This window comes from Dermacentor silvarum, chromosome 4 (genome assembly GCF_013339745.2).
Source record: "Dermacentor silvarum isolate Dsil-2018 chromosome 4, BIME_Dsil_1.4, whole genome shotgun sequence".
Classification (NCBI taxonomy): domain Eukaryota; kingdom Metazoa; phylum Arthropoda; class Arachnida; order Ixodida; family Ixodidae; genus Dermacentor; species Dermacentor silvarum.
The window spans coordinates 114903464-114923613 of NC_051157.2; the positions used below are offsets into that span (position 1 = coordinate 114903464).

A 20150-nucleotide genomic window follows, 5' to 3' on the forward strand; every position below is an offset into this window, starting at 1 on the left:
GCCTCACAACACGTAGCATATAAATATCACCCGCACTGCACTCAACAAAGTTGCGGACGATGTTCACAGAATCGATAACTGCCACTAAAGCGGGCGGGCGGGTTCCAGACTCAAAAAATTTGGACTTGCTGGATATTCCGCACTTCAAAAATGCACCGTCAGGGTTCCCATTGAGTTCATGCATTTTCGCACTCAATTTTTTGGCCCAATTGAGACCCGAAAGTTCGATTTTCCGGACTAAATCGCTCGTTCCGAGCGACGCTACCCAATCTTGGAGGACGCCATGTTGTATTTTGCACTGGCTTGGATTCCAGTGGCTCGCTCTATAGCCTCCAAGATTGGGAGGCGCGCTATCAATAAAGAGCTCACGCCATCTTCCAGTCTCGGAGGCCATGCCCGCTCTTCCTTGGCTGACAAAACGCTCCAGAATACTGCACTTTTTTTTATTTCTAGCATATGCGGTCGGCGCTATCGTCATAACCAATTTATTGTGGGATTTTTTTTTTTTTTTTTTTTAATTTTTATATAGCAAGTATATGGACACTTCACGCGGATTTCTGCCGTCGGCGTTGGGAGGTTCCGTATAAAGTCCAAGGGTGTTAAAATCGTCACCGCGTGCCGTATGTGCGAGCTTTCACGGAGAGCGAACGCACGGCGGAGCGCAAACACGACTTCCTCCGTCGCGCCAAAGGCTGTGGGGGTATGGGAGGGGAGGCGACGCTGTACTGCGGCACCAAATGCATATCTTACAACCGGGCGCAAGGGGAACTGGCGACGCAATCTCCCACGCAAAAGGAGGAAAGCGGGAGGCAGGGAGGGGGGGGGGGGGCGACTTCTACTCTGCTAACAACTGCGTACTTAGCACCAGGGCGGGTTGTCGCGCGCACCATATCTTGAAAGTGATCTCGAGACGGCTCTGACCTTTGTATGCGCTGTGCTTTCGCCGCTCAGTTTCTGTTGAAGCAATTGACCGCACGAACCTTCGCTCGCTGCGGCGGCCGCGCTCGTTCGCGCCTGCGTTTTGGCAGTGGTTGTCTGCGGTCATCGAGTGTGATTTATTCATGTTTGCTTGTGCGCACTGACACCGCGCTTGTTAATTCAGTTAGCAAGTTTTTCTTTTCTCTAAAGTACGTTTCAGTTGCTATTTTGAACGTAGCATGTACACTGAGCAGGTGTCTCGGAGACCCATGTCTCTGTGATCGGCGCTACCTCCTGTGCCTTCGCGAGAGCTAAGTGGTGTGAAGCTCGTTTCTTCTATCTCCATGGCGAACTCCGTTGGCAGAGATTGCCAACACGAGGACGTTTATGTCGACTGTACACGGAGGCGACGTCACTGCTGCGCAAATCCAAGCAAGTCGATCCCCTCCAAGCGTAGTATGAGGCAAGGCATTATTAGAGATTTTTTTATAAGCCGCACTTAGGGGCCTAATAAAGAAAGCTTTTTGCCGAACGAGTTTTCGGACTATTTTTCAGTCCCCACGAGCTCGGAAAATCTGTACGGAGCGCCCTAACCTAACAGCCGCACGTTGCTGCCAGCCGGAAACTTCGAATTATCCGAATAGCGCCACACGGCCCATTCAAATTAACCAGTAGAATTTGCATCGAAAATGACGGAACCGCTCAAATTCTTCGAATTAACCGAGTTCGAATTATCGAGGTTTTACTGTAGTTACATAACTTAAATGTGGAGTGTAAGGACAAAAAAAGAAGACGAATACTTCGGAAGGAACACGCATTAAACTAGCACATTCATGGCACCCAGACCGGAAATCTCCAGTGCCCTCCGCAGGAGATACATAAGGAAACTCAACGCGGGTTCAAGCCAAGTATGACGGCAACTTTACAGGCCTTCAGAATTTCCGTAGGTACCCTTGGAACACCTCAGGCAAGAAAAAAAACTAGGAAACGAGTATCGTTTCATAATCCTACAGGATATGCATTATTGTTCAAGTCCGTATGGCGTGCCGTCGAGACAGCTGGCGGCAGCAAAAGTTCATGCTTTCGTCTCACTACTGCTTTTCTCAAACTTGCAGTGCCTGTAAACCGCGGCGGTGGACGAGGCGGCTTCAACAGGTTCCGGGGCAGCAGCAGAGGCGGCTGGCGGGGACGGATATACTCGTGAGCAGCTCGAGGTGCTGGGGCCACACATCCTCTCACATGCTCTCCTCCTCCCCTCTCTTGCTCACCAGCGTCGCACGCTCACATGCGTCGCTGTCAGCATCCACGTCTTCTTCCATTGTCAGCATCTCCCCTGCCCATGTTTTTGTTGTTGATATGTCCGTGCACTTGCCTACCTTGCGATGCCTCTCCCCCCCCCCCCCTCGCCTCTCATCCACTTTCCAGGTGTTAAAAGAAGGAAGGTCCAGACAACGGAAGCCGGCCAACGCCACATCTGTACAGCTGGCTCTCTTTCTCCTTTTTTGATTTCCCATGTGCCGTTGGCTCTTGCCAGATCAATGCTGCTGGCTGCAATATGTAGGTGACTTTCTATTGCGGTTGCTCACTGGCTGTGAATGGGTTGTCTGCGGTGGGGTTGAGTATCGGCAGTGCCTTTTTAAAGGCAGTATAGCCGCGTGAATGTGCTGCTCTAAGCTGTAAAGTTGCCACTGCACGCAGCTAAAAAAAAAGTTTGTGAGCGTGCAGCGGGGGTTCTTGGTTTCAAATACACGCAGCTGTCACATGCTGTCATGTGAGCTTCGTGTTATTAAAACTGTGCTGCACTTTTTAATTTTATTATAGTGAAGGCACATCGGAGCTTGAATATTTATTTTTTTTAGGACTACTTTTCTGGCTTGCTCTTCATGGTTTCAGAGGAGAACTGATGTGCAGTTTTCACATTTGTGCCACCAGCGACAGCACTAACAGTTTCCTTTACGCTGTTGTACTGCTTTGGAAGTTTTTGGTCATGTGTCATGAAGTGTAAATAGAGTAAGTTGTGCAGCGAGATTGCTTAAAAGCCCACCTTAATAATTGCGTGTATGTCCTTTTTTCCTTTGTGCTTGCATTTACATTCATTTAGTATGTAAAAAACAGAGAAGAGACTCTTATCTTCATGGTGGCCGAGGCTGTGCAATGCAGCTTTCGTGCAGCTTCACTAGTTGGCTTGCCCAGGGCACAGCGTCATGTGCCTTGTTAAAAATACTGTCCGCTGAAATTCTGGTCGTGCTGAGGTTGGGATGGGGGTGAGTGGAACAAAAGGGGGGAGAGGCAAAGGACTGTGAGTGATTGATCAGCCTTCCCTGCCGCGTGGTGCTTGCAAGTATGGGGCTGAGTGCCATGATCTACTTGTGGGTACTAATAAGCAGAGTACGCCAATTGGATGGTCGCTGGTGTTTGCCATCTTAGGGAACAAGGAAAGCTTCCTTAGTGTAGCAGTCTGCAGCAAAAATGTGATGCTTCCGAGCTCAAAGCGGTTGGCGTAATTTGTATGACATCTGAATAAAGTGTTTTTAATGAAGCCCATCACTGTGTGGCCTTGCGGAAAGTTAAGCTCTAGTTTAATAGTGTGCTTCTGTATTGTAAATGTTGGCATTTATTGTGGTAATGTGTGTATTTAATATCCTGATGCAAAAAAGTGGCGGCTTTACGACAGGTGCACTCGTGTGCAAAAATATCAAACACCCCCTCCGAATTTGACCTCTTTTTCCATCTCCTAGCTAGAAAACATTGTTGTTGTTTCTACTTGAGGATATTGTCAGGTATATTGACTATGCCTTAACAGGTAATGGTAACTATTTCGTCAAGTGATCCCTGTTTGGAAAACATTGGGGGGGGGGGGGGGGGGGCATTATTTCTGCATGTGCGTGTGCCCAAAGTACAGCCTTCTGTTTGCACTTTGCAGAATTCTGCAAGGTGGGGGCTTGGCAAAAATTGGAACTGGGATTTACAGAAAAATTCTAAGATGTTCCTTAATAAAAATTTTCATAATATTGTAACTCATTGGATGGATTTATTTACAAGAATGATGGATGGTTAGCATAGCGCAAGGGGTAGGATGGTCATCCAAGCCCAACAGGCAGCAGCCAGCTCCTCGCGCACTCTTCTACTTTCTCTTCCTTTGGCTGCGCCGTGCAGCATGACAATTTCTCCAGGGGCAGACGAAGCTATGCGGGCGAGTACACAGCAGCGTCAAAATTTCTCCGGGGGTAGACTTAAGTTCTTCAAGCGAGTTAGATAGCACAATGGTGGTACAGTTTGAGTCGGGCAACGTGCACGACCTGCGTGTTACGTGACCGCCGGTTGTGCGCAGTCATCCTTGCGATGACATAGATCACGTCACTCAGGACGTTTCAGTATGACGTATGGGCCGGTGTATTGCGACTATATGTGGGATATTGTGTCTGTTGATAGAATACATAGTAGTTCTCATTAACTTCTAATGGGCTATCAATTTTCCATAGTTATACAGTTCAAAGTGTTCAGAATAATGTGAACACAGCAGTCATAGATGCAAGTAGGTAGTGAGCTGGCTTTGAAATTTTAATATTTTTAATGCAAGGTCTTATTACATTCAACTATGCAGAATTTTCATTCATTTTGGATCGGGTGCATCCCTTGCATATCCAAGTTCAGAAAGTGCTGCCTTGATTGCCTTGTACACCAAAGGGTCCTCAATTGTGACTGGGATCTGCAAGAAGTGAAAAAAAAAAAAGTCATGCGGAGTTTTGAACTCTGAACTGGTGTGCAAGTAGGACGTCGTGTTTGCGTCGTGCATTTATTTCAGACACTTTTGGCAGACAATGTACAGCACGTGTTTGAGCAGTATAAGAACAAATCTGGAGATGAAAAGGCCTATTTTGGCATTAGCACCTTAGTAAGGCAAAAACTTCAACATGCAAATGTGTAAAGTACAGTAGGACCTCATTGATGGGACCCAGATGCATGCGATTTCTCTGGAACACAAAAAATGGCCCAATAGAGTTACGCTTATTTTTTCCCGGTTCATACATTCCTGGAAAATACAATATTTTGGCATATCGTCAAACTGCGATCATATAATACGTTCTCCGGCGCACCGCATTCACAGCTATCTCCGCCAATCCTATTGCGATAAGCATCTTCACCTATCTGTTTTTGCCGTTGGAAGCGTACTGCACGCTTTTAGTAGGCGATAACCCAAACATGCCACCGTTCCCTGCAGCAGGTGGCCCGATGTGAGCGTCGTAAAACGCTTGAAGCCTCACCAGCTCGACGCCTGTCGACGCCTCGTGCCGCAACGCTTCGCATTACGTAAATGTCAACTACAGTTGAGTCTGTCGAAAGTTTTCAGATTCGTACGTTTTTCTCGCATTTTTCTTCCAAGAACATATAAACGAGGTTCTACTATACTTGAAATGCCTGTAAAAGTAATACAAAAGTCTTCCTGTTCACATGTACTAGAAAATCTGCCACATGTGGCTCCTAGTTTACATCTTTCATAAGAAAGTAATTTGTACCAAGTTGTAAAGATGGGTCATTCCTGGCTTGATGTGCACATTTCACCAACCGTGTTGTTAATTTTTCATCTTAACAAAACGTATGTGATATCAAGGGCTACGTAAGCTAAAGATGTGTTGCTAAAATGCACCCCCTTCTTGTGTGACGATGTCTCAGTGCAAGCTGAAGGTAGTATTTGTCGGGGTAAACCGTCTAGTCTCTCTCGCATGACACTCCTCCTTATAAATGCTAGACAACATAAGTGGTGGCGCACGAGCAGGAGCTCTTTAAATGTGTTGCTTTGGCACTCAAGCCTCGTAACGAAGTTTTATCCGACACGAAAATACATTCGTTATACCCGATATTTGTTATAAGCGTACACTTGATATCGTAAAAAAAAATTTTGTATTCACTTCAACATACCTGACAATTCGCTATATCCGTGTTTCTTATATCGAGGTCGCCACACAACCTTTCATCACGAAGAAAGGAAAGCTTCAGAGAGGCCATAGCCAGATTGACTACATAGCATCAAGTATGACGGAGGTCTCTTGTCTGTTACAAACCAGTGCTGGCACCAAAGGTGGGCCACTGATACCGCAAGACAACCTCACTCCACCAGAAAATGGAGGGGGTGTGCATTTTGGGCTGTGACGTCACGCCAGAGCGATTACGTTTCGAAAGCACTTGCGCGCCTTCGCACTTCATTCATCAAAGCGTGTATAGGCCTTCTGTTGACTTGCGGGTGTCTGCTTCCTACATAGAGCTTCGTACGACTTGATAAACAAATGATAAACATTTGCGCGGAACAGCATGGCACAACACGGTGCAGGCTGCACACCTTGACGGCTTTCCCACGGGCCAGGTCCGAGATGGTCCTCCTGGGTATCTTGCCCGAGCGCGTCTTGGGCAGCGCGGGCACTCGGTTGCAGAGGCTGAAGGCAGCCACTGGTCCGACGTCGCTGCGCACCAGTTCAATGACCTCCCGGCGGATCTGCTCCAGCACCTCCGACTTGTCTGCAGCACAGGGTCGAATCGGCACGCACTTATCAATGGTGCACGTGGGGTCGCGGTATTCGCGAAGTGGTGGTGTGAAAACGCTGACGTTGACAGCTTTATGCTTCGCGCATGCTTGTAGATAAAAGAAAAGTGGGTTCATTACTCACCACGAGTGGCTATAGTGATGAACAAATTGAGCATAATCGGTTGTAACGCCGGTTGTAATTTAACGCATTTTATATTGCCCGTAGGCTAGTAAATAATCGACTCCGGAATTAATGACATGGTGAGGGGGTGGACTATTAACGGAGCGAACCAGCGCATGGGATGGTCTTCTGCCGAAGTTGTCAAATTAGTGTATGAACTGCCGTGACTTAACACATACTACATCGTCTTAAGAACGAAAGCAGCTTGTCCGTTAATTCTTGCTTTTCGTGTTATTTTTTCCCTCCGTTTTCGGTAAACTAGCCCAACGGCAAACTATCCCGACGGGCTGCTATACAAAATGGAAGTGAGAAACCCGTTTTCCGCTGAAACGTCCGCTGGTTTACTCCGGGAATAGTCCACCCTTGCCCAAAACGATATGCCTAGTAACCTGACGGAGAACTTGTTCAAGGTTCACGCCATGGAGGGGGAAAAAAATTCGTGGGTCGAATTGGTGCACTGTACCGCATTTACTCGCATGATGAACGCACTTTTTTTTTTCCCGGAAAATAAGCGCGAAAGTTGGGGGGTGCGTTTATTATGCGGGGGAAATTTTTGAGCGATTTTTTTTTTCGTGGTCACCTCTAAAAAAATTGCAGTTTCGCCCGAAATGCGAACCATTGATTGCGATAGCAAATACGTAGATAGCTATACGAAGTAAGAATAGTTTTATCGGTCGTGTAAACTTGGAAAGTAATTTAACCAGCATGGTGTCAGCGCGCACAGGCAAACACGAACCAATCACGCTCGATGACCGCGGACACTCACTGTCGAAACGCTGGTGTGAGGAAGCGCGGCTGCAACAGCGAGCGTAGTGACCTTCGTGCCGCGTATCGCTTCAACGCAAAATCAGCAGTGATAACGGAGCACGCACAAAGAAGCCGCCGTCGCACCTAGACTCAACACCCGACGCAAATGTAGTTGCTGCGCCGCCTCCCTCCCACCAGCCCAATGCGCGCGACGAAATACGGCGCGTTTCCTCCCCGCTTTCCTCCCGCGAACGCGGGAGATAAAGCCGCGATCGTCGGCGCCGACGGCAAAAATGCGCTTGGAGTATCCATATAACTGCTATCGTAATAAATGTAGGAGAGACATTGTACGATTCGGCGTCCGATACAATCGTACCCGCCGGACGTCTCTCCTACTTAACGGTAGCAAGTTTTGGGTGCGTTTATTACGCGGGAGAAAATTACCAGCCCTTCCCCTGTCGAGAAAATGGGGGTAAACGAAGCTTGTGTGTGTATCTGCCCTTCGTCAGGGTAACGTTCGGAAGTACGTTCGGTAACAGTGGGCCTCGGCTTCGGAAGCCCTCGGCTAGGGAAGCCCTCACGCTAGAATCAGCACGTCGACAGCGAGCCCTTTCTCGAGCGAGTTCATGCCGGCGTTCTTCAAACGCAGCTTGCTCCTTTGCGGACCGCACCACTCGTGTCCTTCCCATCTGTTCGCAGAAACTGATCTGAGGCGAGGGAAGCTCGGAGGAGCGCACGCCAACCCGCTTTTCCTTCCATGTTCCTAGGGCCTCACGACGCACCAAACGAACCTGATTGGTCGCACACGTGTCACGTGATCACGCGTGTAGCATAACCAATGCGGCTGTGCGCCGCACGTGATTTCTTTCTTTCTCTCTCTCTCTCTCTCTCTCTTTCTGTCTTTCTTTCTTGTCCCTGGTATGTGCCATTGAGCTTGGACCCTTTCTGCACTATCATCAGGATCGGCCCACACGACAGGTGTATGTGCCATTGAACTTGGACCCTATCTGCACTATTGCCAGGATCGGCCCATATTTCAGCGTGACACCACCACCACCGCCGACACTTGTGAGCCTATAAAGCTTCGCTTAAAAAAAAAATCCTAATTGTGACGACTAAAGTTGGGGATGCGTTCATTACGCGAGTAAATACGGTACTCCAGTTCAGACATGGGGCTCACTGGCAAATCCAAAACAGTTGCGCCAGCAGTTGACGTCACGAAGATTCTCAATCATAAAGCTCCGCACTCCCGTGTGACGAGGTGGCCGAGTGGTTAAGGCGTTGGACTGCTAATCCAATGGGCTCTGCCCGCGTGGGTTCGAATCCCATCCTCGTCGAACGTCTCTCCATTTTTTTTTTTTTTTTTAACCAAGTTTTGGTGTCCGTTCGAATAGCACTCGTAGTGTAGGGGAATAGCTGAAACCCCAATCAATTTGTAAGCGTGTAGTTACAGTATATATAGGCTTCGACGTTAAGTGTTTATCCACGGAAGCTCGCACCAGAAGCTCCCGAATTGAATTTCAATAGGCCGTGCACGTCATGCCGATCGAGCCGCTGTCATAGAATAACCAATGTTATGCTTATTACGTATCACAACCGGGTAGCTGGCTTAATTTTTCAACATGTGCCTCACTCGTATAGCTGGGCTAGCACACAGAACGCAGCTACGTAGTTCTAGGGAGCGTACATAGGGATCCTATCAGGGATCGCTCCTAGGTACCTGCTGGGGAACAGAGTCTGTCCTTCGCTTCAATCGCTCAATACAGGTGGCTGGATAGACCGCGCCATGGCCGCTGTTTGATTCTTTCACTCGGTTTGTGTAGCTATTAATCAAGCAAACGTGGCCTAAACGTGTCGAATAGCGGCTTGTTTCCGCAAAACGATTAAAACGACGAGTTTGAGCGCGACGACCCAGATGCGTAAAGCCACGTTGGCCACCTGCAGATATCCCTAGAACTAGCGACTTCTTGACAACCTCTGCTGCCTTTGGGACTTTTACGAGAACGGTTTAATCTAAATGAACTTCGGATAAAGAAATAAGTCCGAACCAATGGTAAAAAGTCTTGCTTTTGTTTGTTTTTAGAACAACGCTATTCTGGAGCTAAACAAAAATATTTTGAAAATATCCCGCGGACAGCACTTGCAAGCATGCACAAATAAAAATAGTGTAGAACAATGAAGCGGGCGGATTCTTTTGCAGTCGCTATTTCCGCCAGCTGGTCATTCGTTCGGTGCTCGAACGGGGATAAATGGCCGTCAAGAGCTGTCTGCTAGCGTACGAGTCCTCCCCCCCCCCCCCCCCCCCTTTTCTGCTTCCTTTTTTCTTTCTTTCTTGACCTTTTTTGCAGACGTTACTTTGGTGAACTTAAAACAAAACAGCAGATAAAACATCACTGCGGCAGTAGAAGAGGACGCGGCCAGAGATGCATCCGAAGCACCTGCGACCCAGAGCACCTGTCATTGGAGAAACAACACATGAATACCGAGCTAAAAAAAGAAAGATAGTGAATTTTCTGTGGGGAGGACAGCCCCGTGCTTTGATTCTTACAGCTGCATGTCGCTTGACAGAAATGCTAATCGGCACAGAAAACGTGACTTCAAGTTCACGCCATACCTTCAACATGACATTTTTCTAACAGAAAGGGCAATCGGCACATATAACTCGGATTCAAATTTGCCACCATACCTTTAACATGCAGTTGAAAGAATCAAAGCCCCGTGCTTCGATTGTTTCAACTGCATGCCACTATTGTAACAGAAACGGTAAGCTCGAATTCAAATTTGCTGTCATCCTAAGCCTTATTACCGCGCGCGCGCTTCGAAGTAGTTTCTTGATTTAGATGTTGGATTGCGCAACATTTTGACGGGATACACGGAAGAGAAACACACAGCGGAGCGCTCTGTGTGTCCCGTCAAAATGTTGCGCCATCCAACATCTACTATGCTATGCCAACACGCGCCCAGACTTGGCAAGTTCCTTCATTTGGCAGCTTTATGTACTAAATTTTTCTAACATGTATATCGTCGGAGAAAAAAAATTACTGACAGAAAAAAAAAAGTGATGTAAGTATTACGACGAGGATGGGATTCGAACCCACGCGGGCAGAGCCCATTGGATTAGCAGTCCAACGCCTTAACCACTCGGCCACCTCGTCTGACACACAATGGCGTTATGCAATGCCTGGCATGAAAGGAGGCCGCAGTAAATAAATTTTTAAAAGAGAGAGAGGGGGGGGGGGGCGATGGTTTGAAACACACTAAGCGTTTGTCTCTACAAAAAAATTAATAAGAACGAAATACAAAACAAAAACCCTATGTACACACGGTGTCTCTGCGAACACTTTCAAACTTTTTTATAGGTTACATGTGACAGATAGCACAATTCTAGTTCATTAGATGGTCTGCTCGAAGAGGCTGACATTACTTGCACAAAGCATTAAAATGCATAATCGACTAATTAACAAACATTCGCTAATTAAGTTTTTAACTAATTACCTTGTGGCCCATATTGCAATTTACAAGTTCTAGCCGTGGAGTTCGCAAGGCAGATCCACTTGGAACTAATTCTTAGGATGACACCAGTTTCGAGATATTAATTCCCGAACTTTGCGGAGAACTGCATCGGCGTTCCAGTTACTTTCTTAACAAAACGTAGTTTTATGCATTGAAGCACAAATGTAACTGGAACGCCGATGCATTTCTCCGCAAAGTTCGGGAATTATTATCTCGAAACTGGTGCCATCCTGAGAATTCGTTCCAAGTGGATGGCCTTGCGAATTCCACGGGTAGAATTTGTAAATTGCAATATCGGCCGTAAGGTAAATGCTTTAACTTAATTAGTGAATTTTTGTTAACTAGTCGATTACGCATTTCATTTTTTTCTTTTTGCAAGTAATGTCAGTCTGTTCGAGTAGGCCACCTCATGAACTAGAATTGTGCTGCCACAGGATTTTAGAAAGTGTTCGCTGAAACACCCTGTATAGATGTCGCTGTGAGCGCGACAAGTCGGATTACGACCGATGGTCGCATGAGCATCTTTTACAGAACATAACCATCGCGAAATTTCGTCAAGCTGACCAACTTTTACAATCATCGCAGAGAATTCTCGACGTGAGCCATTCTGAGCTTTTCTTTTTTCTTTTCTTTTTTTTTTTTTTTTTTTTTTTTTTTTTTTTTTTGATTCGGAGTCCTTTGTAGTCCTAAGGCGCACTTGGCACCAACCTCAGTTCTGTAAACGTTGCTTCGCGCCGCTTGCGCGCTGAACGAGCACAAGCGGTACCAACTAAATCTTAATTAGGACTACAAAGGCAAGCTAATAACACTGCGACCATGATTAAATACTCGCTATATCACCTATAAGGATAGCTTCTCCACGCTTAGCCGCAAAGCATTTCGACTTGACCCGATGACAGAGAAATTGACAAATAGGGTTCAGATGATCGAAATACTGTTAACTGCGAAAGTTTTTCGACTAAAATCAGTAAGTTATAATCAAGTTAGAATCATGTTTCAAGTTTGAAACATGAAACTAGCGTTAATCTGCGGAATACAATAATCTCAATGCCGCCTTTTTAGACCACACCACCACTCCCCGATGTCGCATTGCGGCGACCGGGCGAGTCATTCTATTCTCAATGCCATTATAAATTTACGCATGCGTAGACTGGCCGCGGTGACCCAGTGGCTGCTGAGCATGAGGTTGCTGGTTCGATCCTCGCGGCCGCATATCGATGGGGCCGAAATAGAGAAACACGCGTGCAGCCGGCCAAAATTAATTCCCTTTGATGATTTGGCTCGTTAAAGAACACAAATCAATCCAACTGTACACATTATATATATATATATATATATATATATATATATATATATATATATATATAGGTCGTCATACGTTGCTTTACGTTGCGTAATTAAGATATGTTCACTTTATTAATTATCCGATGTTTATGACAGGTTAAAGGGGCACTAAAGATAAGGTAGCCAGACGACCCGATTTCTCGTTTTTACCACCGTGGTCCCACTGTCCCGCGGCTTGCCTGTGACACGGTGTTTTGTCCCGCTTTTGCCTATCCGGACCCCCAGTTGTCCCGAAATACCTGCCCTGTGGTACCGAATCGGCTGTTCGCTTTTCAGGTGCGGTGGCTCTACCTTAAATAAAGAAAAAGAAAAACGGTTCTAGAGGCAGGCAACAAAGTGGAACATTGCCAGAATAGTGGCAGCAGCGCCTGTGATCTTATTGACTTACGAGCCATAGCCAAACAAAAGTACACTAGCGACGGCATCTTCATGACGTCTTGCTTGCGACGCGTGTGGTGTCGGATACGCGCGGAATAATGCCGAAAAGCAAGTTCAAATTTACTCAAAAGCTTGTAAAAGACTTCACACAAACAAAAAATGGAAGAAACGTTGAATGTAATTAATGTTATATCTCCGACATTCACTACCCCCCCACCTCCCTCCTTCCCTCCTGTCCCGCTTTGACTATCGAGGAATCTGGTCACATTTGACTAAAGAGTAACACTAACACTAAACCAATTCAGGCTGACGAATAGTATGCTTCGAGAACTAGTTTTGTTAATTTCGCGGTTATAAGTTGACTACTAAAATACAAAATAAAGGTCAGATTTCATTTCGCTGCTTTTTTTTTAATTATTTCGAGCCGAAACCAACGCGCCGGTACGCCAATGTGACGTCACGGATTTTGAATAATTTTTTCTTTCCTATTTGGGCCGTTGTGGCTCAGCAAAAAATATTGAAACTTATTCAGTCAAATCTCTGGCTCTTCTAGAAAACAATGTACTCATCTTTATCGATAAAAAGAATAACTGTAGGCTTGAGTAGACGCCGTCAAAAATATGTGACGTCACGGTGAGATGGTGCGCGAACTTCCATGCGGCGTCGCCACCAGTCTTACGGTCTCTTTTCTCTCTCTCTTTTTTTTTTAGCTTGTCAAGCCTTCTCTCACGGCATGACCTTTTTTTTAGTTTTCTTTTTTTTTTTGGGGGGGGGGGGTATTGTAAAAGGTCAATTTACTAACACAGCTCAACTTATCTTTTTCTTCTCTTAGGTGTCCCTTTAAGTTTACAACGAAAGCCTGCATCTTTCGTTTCATGCTTTCGTTGATATATAACTTCCTTAGTCGTCATATCGACCGTACCTTCCCGGCACAACGTCAAAGTAATATCTCCGCTTTACGGTGTATTACTATACCCGAGCAATTTCTCTAAACGTGAATGATCCTGTACATTGGACAGGATCTGTATGATCCTGTACACTGGACAGGATATAGACGATCTGGCTTGTCGCGTCGGAGCACACAAGTTATCGTCCAAGGCGTCGATGTCTTCCCGCTTGGAGTTTCATCGCAGTTGTTGGTATTATCAAATGCATCCAGTGTCTCGACAGATGGCATTAAAAAAAAAAAAAACGACTCTGTTGTTTCACCCGAGAAAAACAGTTCTCTTGTATTTGTTGGCAACCAAGGGTTTTATTACACTGCTTGTTTCAACCAATTTTTCCCACTGTCACGCAACCATATTCACACCGAAAATAGAACGACCTTTTTTTTTAAGTAAAAGTTTAAGCTCGAAAAGCTTTAAACTCTACAACACCGGAAGCTTGGATACGTCGATTTACCGCTTGTATGCCCTCGTGGGTACGTCCCATAATTTGCAAGGAAACGACAATATATAATACCTCTCTTAGAGCAGTGGCGCGATTACGAAACAACCAAACAATGCTAACGATCGTTATGATGACCTATATAATGTCATTGGGTTCGAACAGGAGTGGCGATTAATAGTCAGCCTGTGTGAGCTACTTGCGCGTTACCATAATCGTACTCTACTCTATCCCTTTGCCTATCCCTGCTTTATTTCGTAAAGTTCCATATGCCTGCGACGATCGACGCCCCATCACTCCCCTGCCTTTGTTTTTCTTCGATATTTTAAACGCCTCTACAGCACTTCTGGAAGCTGAACCTTCCCTACGGTTCCGGCTGGGTGAATATCTTGACATATTCCACTACAATGTGCCGAGTCTTTTTTTAATGCGTAAGCAGTCTTTGGCGAACACCCAGGCAAAATCTGTCCGTCACCCGAAAAGTGTAATGCCTTGTATCTGCACAAGAATGCGTAATCTGCGAAGTTAAGACATTTAATCGTTATAATAGCTAGCGTAAATTTTGTAGATGATTGGTAGCTTTATAAGTGATAAGGATCGATTGAAACGAAAAATAAAATTTATCAGAGAGAATACCCAATAGGGGGTGATCATATCACCCATAGGGCTGCATAGAAAATGCACGGGGAAGCATATAGTAGGGGTGGGTCAGCGTGAAATTTGCGGGTGGGCCAACTGAATTTTGGGCATATGCTTACGCATACTTAGACAACTCCAGTGGAGTTTCTGCATATTTTTTTTTTTTTTTCAGTAGGGACGCGATTCACCCCGTCGCGGATAACAGAAGAGCAAGAACGCGTTCGAGTTCGACGCCATATTTACCATCATTGAGAACGAAGAGGGCGAGCGGAACCTCTCCCTTGATTGGGTCCGGAACGCCGATGACCGCGCACTCTGCTACGCCGTCGTGCTTCATGATGGCCTTCGCGTCGGGGAAGCCGGTTCGGGTCATGCGTGGAAATTGCGAAAGCGGAAGCTGCAAGGCACGTACTTTGCGGTGCTGACCGCATTAGCAGCCAGTCAGTCAGTGCCATTGCTGTTGCAAGTCACAACAGTTCTTGAACACCGGCTTCCTACGCAGCAATTATTTCGCGAATCCAATGCTGGGTAGCACAAAGAGGATAGGGATGAGAAGAAAACGTGCAGGACACAAAGACGCGGTTTGCCAAGTTTCGTTGAACGATACGCACGCATATCGTTGAAAAAAAAAAAAACAGCTAAATTATCTTTCCTGTCGAACTGAGGCATTCAAGAACACTTTTTTTTTTTTTTCGTGTACGCGGTTCGCGAATGCAGTAGGCATCTGCAACCCTCTGCAATGGAGTAGGCTTCAGCCTCTTTGTAGAATGCCCAACATCATATTAATTCGCAGACGCCCTCAAAGTGAGTTTATGAAACTATATATTGCCAGTATGTTAAAATACTAATGTGCTCACCATGCATGAAGACAACTTTTACTGTCAGTTTCTGTTTCTGATAATGTTTCTGTTTCTTTCTGAAATTTATTTATTTATTTATTTATTTATTTATTTATTTATTTATTTATTTATTTATTTATTTATTTATTTATTTATTTATTTTCATCCAAAGTGGTCGCGCAATGTTGCAGTTTTATTATTTCTAATGTGTTTCTATGAAGTATCGAATGTGAGCCCTCTCTTACTAACAGCTTGAAATTACCAGCATAATTGTACAAATATCCTACCTCCTCAATTTGTGACGTTGACAGGACGGTGTCCGGCGACGTTGATGACGTCATCGCTCCTCGAAAATATGCTGACGTAGCCGTTCTTATGCAACATGCCGGTGTCCATGGTGTCGTAGTAGCCCTGTCAGAGACGCGCCCTAATATAGCCTCGCCCTTCCGTATAGAACATGCCTAAGCTCACCGGAAATTTCTCGAAGTACTTGACAATGAAAACGTCGTCCGCTCTGAACAATGTCGACATGGATCCTGGCGGCATCGGCAATCTACGGGAAAAGCACAAACCACATATTCACGTCAACCACGCAAATATAACTAAGTTTATATATTTTATATATAAAAACCATATATATAGACGGTGGTCAGCTCCGGACCCCCGTCAGTTGCACTTTGCTCCTCGAAGAGCCAGTACATGTGTCCAGTGAGCTCCCGAACTACACTTTGCAATGTGGTGAACGTGGTTTTAAATAATGGATCCGGGACTTCAAAGAGGTGAGACGTAATAGTACTAACGCATTTCTCTCCACTGAAGTTTATTTAACAAAGCGCCGTTTTATGAACTGAGGCGAAAAAAAAAAAAAGAAGACTGTAAGGCCAATGTATTTCGTCGCACTATTTGGGAATGAATTTCTAGAAACCCGTGCCATGCATCCTGCAAATTTGTTCTGAGTTAATACGTTTTGCGAACCCACCGGGTAGTACCACTCATCCTACGAGTAAGATTAGCACTGCTTTTGAGATATCCGACCTTAAAATGTGCTTGGTACGAAATACATTGGCATTCAAAAGCGTGTCTCTAACAGTGTGGGACAATCTTAAATCGCCGAGGCATTTTCTTAGCATATTTTGGGAACGAATATCTCGAAAGTGGTGCTAGTCTTTAGGAGTGCAGAGGGGGGGGGGGGGGGGGGGGGGCGTATTCTGTAAGAGTCCACGTGGTGGACATATCCATTTCGTCTGCTGCTGAAGTGCTGATTGGCTGTGGCGCCCGGCTCCTGTGGTCGCGCACCCCAGCCTATAGCCAATCAGAACTTAAAGTTCTGATTAAAGTTTTAAGTTCTGATTGGCTAGGCTGGGGTGCGCGACCACAGGAGCCGGGTGCCACAGCCAATCAGAACTTAAAAAGCAGACGAAATAGACATGTCCACCAGGTGGACTCTTACAGAATACCTCCTATGTTAAGCCAACATGACGTCACGACTCCTCGGGTTCAATTTCGCAGCGACAACATGTACCCGAAAGTTAATGATTAATAACGTATCATATTTCAGTTAATTGTGAAATTATCGTTTACATTTTTCTTGCTGCTAATGTCCGCCCAGTCACGTAGCCAATCTGCAACAAATGGCAGGGGCCTAGATAAACAGTTAATGTTTAATGTGTTCCGCATATAAGGAAACACATGTCTCTGTCGTAACTTTTGTAAAGGAGGTGTGACTTTCTTTATCAGCCTGGACAGGCCGCATACTAACCCACAAAATTCAGTGAAGGAGGGGGGGGCACCGGGTATATACGTGTAGACTTAATAACGCCTAGATTTTTGATGACAGGACTCAAAGTGCGTCCACCGCGTTATTTCCAAAGTTTTCGTGGTCTACAAAAAGTTTACCTGATGGCCACGTTACCCAGCTGGTTGGGAGCCGCTTCCAAGCCGTCCTCCAACAATACCCTCACTGCAGTAGTGAAAAAACAAAACAAATGCAAGTTAATCAAACACCCTAGGCTTTTATTTGAAAAATCTGAATGCTACGTTAATATTTCTTTATTATAAAACCAAAATCAAGCAGAGTTGAAGTGCGCCTTGGTGACGCTTTCATTTGATATTATTCTATGCAATTTTTCTTATAAAAAATTGAGGAGACCCGTACAAAAAACTGACCGCCTGCTCACTTGACTGGCACTCGCGCCCTCCTTTACCAGGCAGTGTTACGACGATCGTCTCTGTGAGAGAAACAGTTCGTGTTACGTCGTCAAAACCACGGCGATAACCCGGACGTTTAAAAGACGCCGAGAAGCCTGCGACGGTTACCGTTAGCCTTTTGTGTTCGCGCCTCCTTCCCCTTGGCAGGCGCTGCGCTGGTGGTGTCTGTCCGTGTGTGCACGTCAGTGCTTTCTCCGTCGCCACCTCCCTCTCCTGGGCGTTAACCCCAAAGCACAAGCTTAGAGCGTTTGTGCTGCCACCGGCGAGAAGTTTGTCGAGCTGACCGCTCCGTACGCAACGAAGTAATTAAATGTGTTATTACTCGTTGCGTTACTCTCCGCTGCTGCAGGTCAAGCTCCAGTAGAGGGTGAACGCGTGACATGCTATTGAAGATAGTTAATGACATAAACACACCACACTGACTTCGCAGTAATAAATTTTCACCTAAACAAGTAAACACTGTATATATGCTCATCAAAAGTATAAACATAATATGTTCACGAGTGCAGACTACTAAATAGGGCCACAAAAATATTTCTCTCTGCTTTTTTACTACTAGTTACAATATCTATTTTATGTTACGGCAGGTAGTTTAAAAGCTTCGAAAGCCTATGACAGAGCATCTGTGGGCTAATAATTAAGCGTGTGTAGGGTACAACCCGGTTTCCAGTGTACTTCGTGAAAGTTCTGGATGTGTCTTTATTCTAAGTTCAGCTAATGACTATAGTCTTCCATCAGCTATTTTGAGGCTTTGTTTAATCTAAGGACTAAATTGTACGCAAAGAGGCTCTGAAGAGAAATACACTTGGCAAAGCAATCCTGTCATCACTGCCATGTAAATTAGTGTGGTTAGCGAGGGCTAAACGTCTTAACTCACTCTTAACCCATTAAAGTTGACGAAGCAGGTGTCCTGTACTTCTCAACCTATCCCCTGCATGAGAGGGCTGGGACGGAGGCTATCTTTTTATTCCAGACATATTATGCTTTAACTTCATAGTGGAACACTTCACTGAGGTCCTTCAAACATACGCCGTTCTTTGGGCAGTGAAGCCGCTGTGCTCGCTGCGGTGTTCCCCTCAAGCCCCGCCCACTCTGCACGCCAAGTAATGCCGTGCGAACAGTATTTCGCTTGTGCACTCCTTAAGTGTATCATTCCAAAGCGAGTTAGAAAAACATGCGGGGATAAAGGCATTAAGGTTCTCAGCAGAAATTACCTGTATCTTTTGTCTGTCACCCTCAACGCACCTTAAAAGCACTTCCTTCCCTTACCACTAACTCTCAACCGTTGGAACGTTGGTTAAGTATACTTTAGAACTGTTTGACTGTATTTGCGCGGCATTTTTCGTGATGCTTGGTCTTGTCTCGCGATTTTCCACCCATTTATGGACGCCATAATACTATCTCGCTCTCTAACCTGTCATTTCGCACAGTCTTCGAAATGCGACGAATTGATCATAAAAGTTTAGAAGAGCTATGAATTGAGCTAGTTGATGTGCATTAATTTTTCTTGCGCTAAGTACTGTAGCTAGGGCGCAACAGGAACGAAACGAACTCTTCGTGTCCACTTCATATCCAGTTTTCAGCGTAAGAAAAATGAATGATTGTAAAAGATTACATGCCTTTAGCAGCACCAGCGCCTGGACAGCAAAATTGCCGTGACAATATTGGACTATCACTCACTGTCAGCTGAGTTACGTGTTAATGTGTCCTGTACTCAGCTACATCGCGAGAATCGGTCGCGTGTCTTAAAGAAAACCCATTGTGCGCCGTTGATTGGCATTTTCATTCGACAAGCGTAGATCGTAGGAGAATTATCGCTGTGAAATAAACGGGCCTTTCTTGGGGTTTTGGTTTCTGATTACCTTATGCAACCTGTAACTTTTGCTACAGTGCACGGAGATAAAAAAAAAGTCGTAGTTTCGCCCGAAAGACGACGCATCAATTGCGATAGCAAATTTACTAGTAGAAAGCTATACGGAGTAAGGGTAGTAGTTTTATCGGCTGTATCAACTTGGACGCATTCGCTTACTAACTGAATTAACAAACATTGTGTCAGCGCGCACAAGCAAATATGAATAGATCACACACGATGACCGCAGACTACCACTGTCAAAACGCTGGCTAGCAAGCGCGGCCGCAGCAGCGACCGAAGGTTCGTGAGGTCTATCGCTTCAACGGAAACTGAGCGGCGAAAGCACAGCGCATAAAAAGAGCTGTGTGGAGATCGCTTTCAATATACGGGGCGCGCGACAGCCCTCAGCCGCGCAAAGTACAAGTACGCAGTTGCTGGCAGAGTAGAAGCCACGCCCCCTCCCTCCCGCGCTGCCTTCCCGCTTTCCTCCTTTCGCTTGGGAGATTGAGTCGCCAGTTCCCCTTGCGCCCAGTCGCAAGATACGCGTTTGGTGCCGCAGCTAAACGTCGCCTCCCCCCTCCCTCCCGTCCCCCCACGGCCTTTCGCACGACGGAAGACTTCGCG

General features: G+C 45.8%; 2 protein-coding genes and 2 non-coding genes across 4 annotated transcripts in view; 2 read left to right on the plus strand and 2 right to left on the minus strand.

Moving 5' to 3' along the window:
- Positions 1 to 3462, plus strand: part of LOC119450542 (apoptosis inhibitor 5) — a 34832-nt gene extending 31370 nt beyond the window's left edge. Inside the window, exon 11 of the mRNA XM_037714038.2 lies at positions 2034 to 3462. Within this exon, the coding sequence (XP_037569966.1) occupies positions 2034 to 2122 (89 nt within the window). The 3' untranslated portion in view covers positions 2123 to 3462. The remainder of the gene's footprint in view (positions 1 to 2033) is intronic.
- A 1008-nt stretch (positions 3463 to 4470) lies between these two features.
- Positions 4471 to 20150, minus strand: part of LOC119450541 (acyl-CoA synthetase short-chain family member 3, mitochondrial-like) — a 32751-nt gene continuing 17071 nt past the window's right edge. Inside the window, 7 exon segments of the mRNA XM_049665956.1 lie at positions 4471 to 4627; positions 6257 to 6432; positions 14871 to 14970; positions 15754 to 15777; positions 15779 to 15877; positions 15938 to 16019; positions 17363 to 17426. Coding sequence (XP_049521913.1) covers positions 4532 to 4627; positions 6257 to 6432; positions 14871 to 14970; positions 15754 to 15777; positions 15779 to 15877; positions 15938 to 16019; positions 17363 to 17426 — 641 coding nt within the window. The 3' untranslated portion in view covers positions 4471 to 4531.
- Trnas-gcu (transfer RNA serine (anticodon GCU)) lies at positions 8623 to 8704 on the plus strand. The gene has a single exon. It is a non-coding gene; the product is annotated as a tRNA-Ser (tRNA).
- Positions 10441 to 10522, minus strand: Trnas-gcu (transfer RNA serine (anticodon GCU)). The gene has a single exon. It is a non-coding gene; the product is annotated as a tRNA-Ser (tRNA).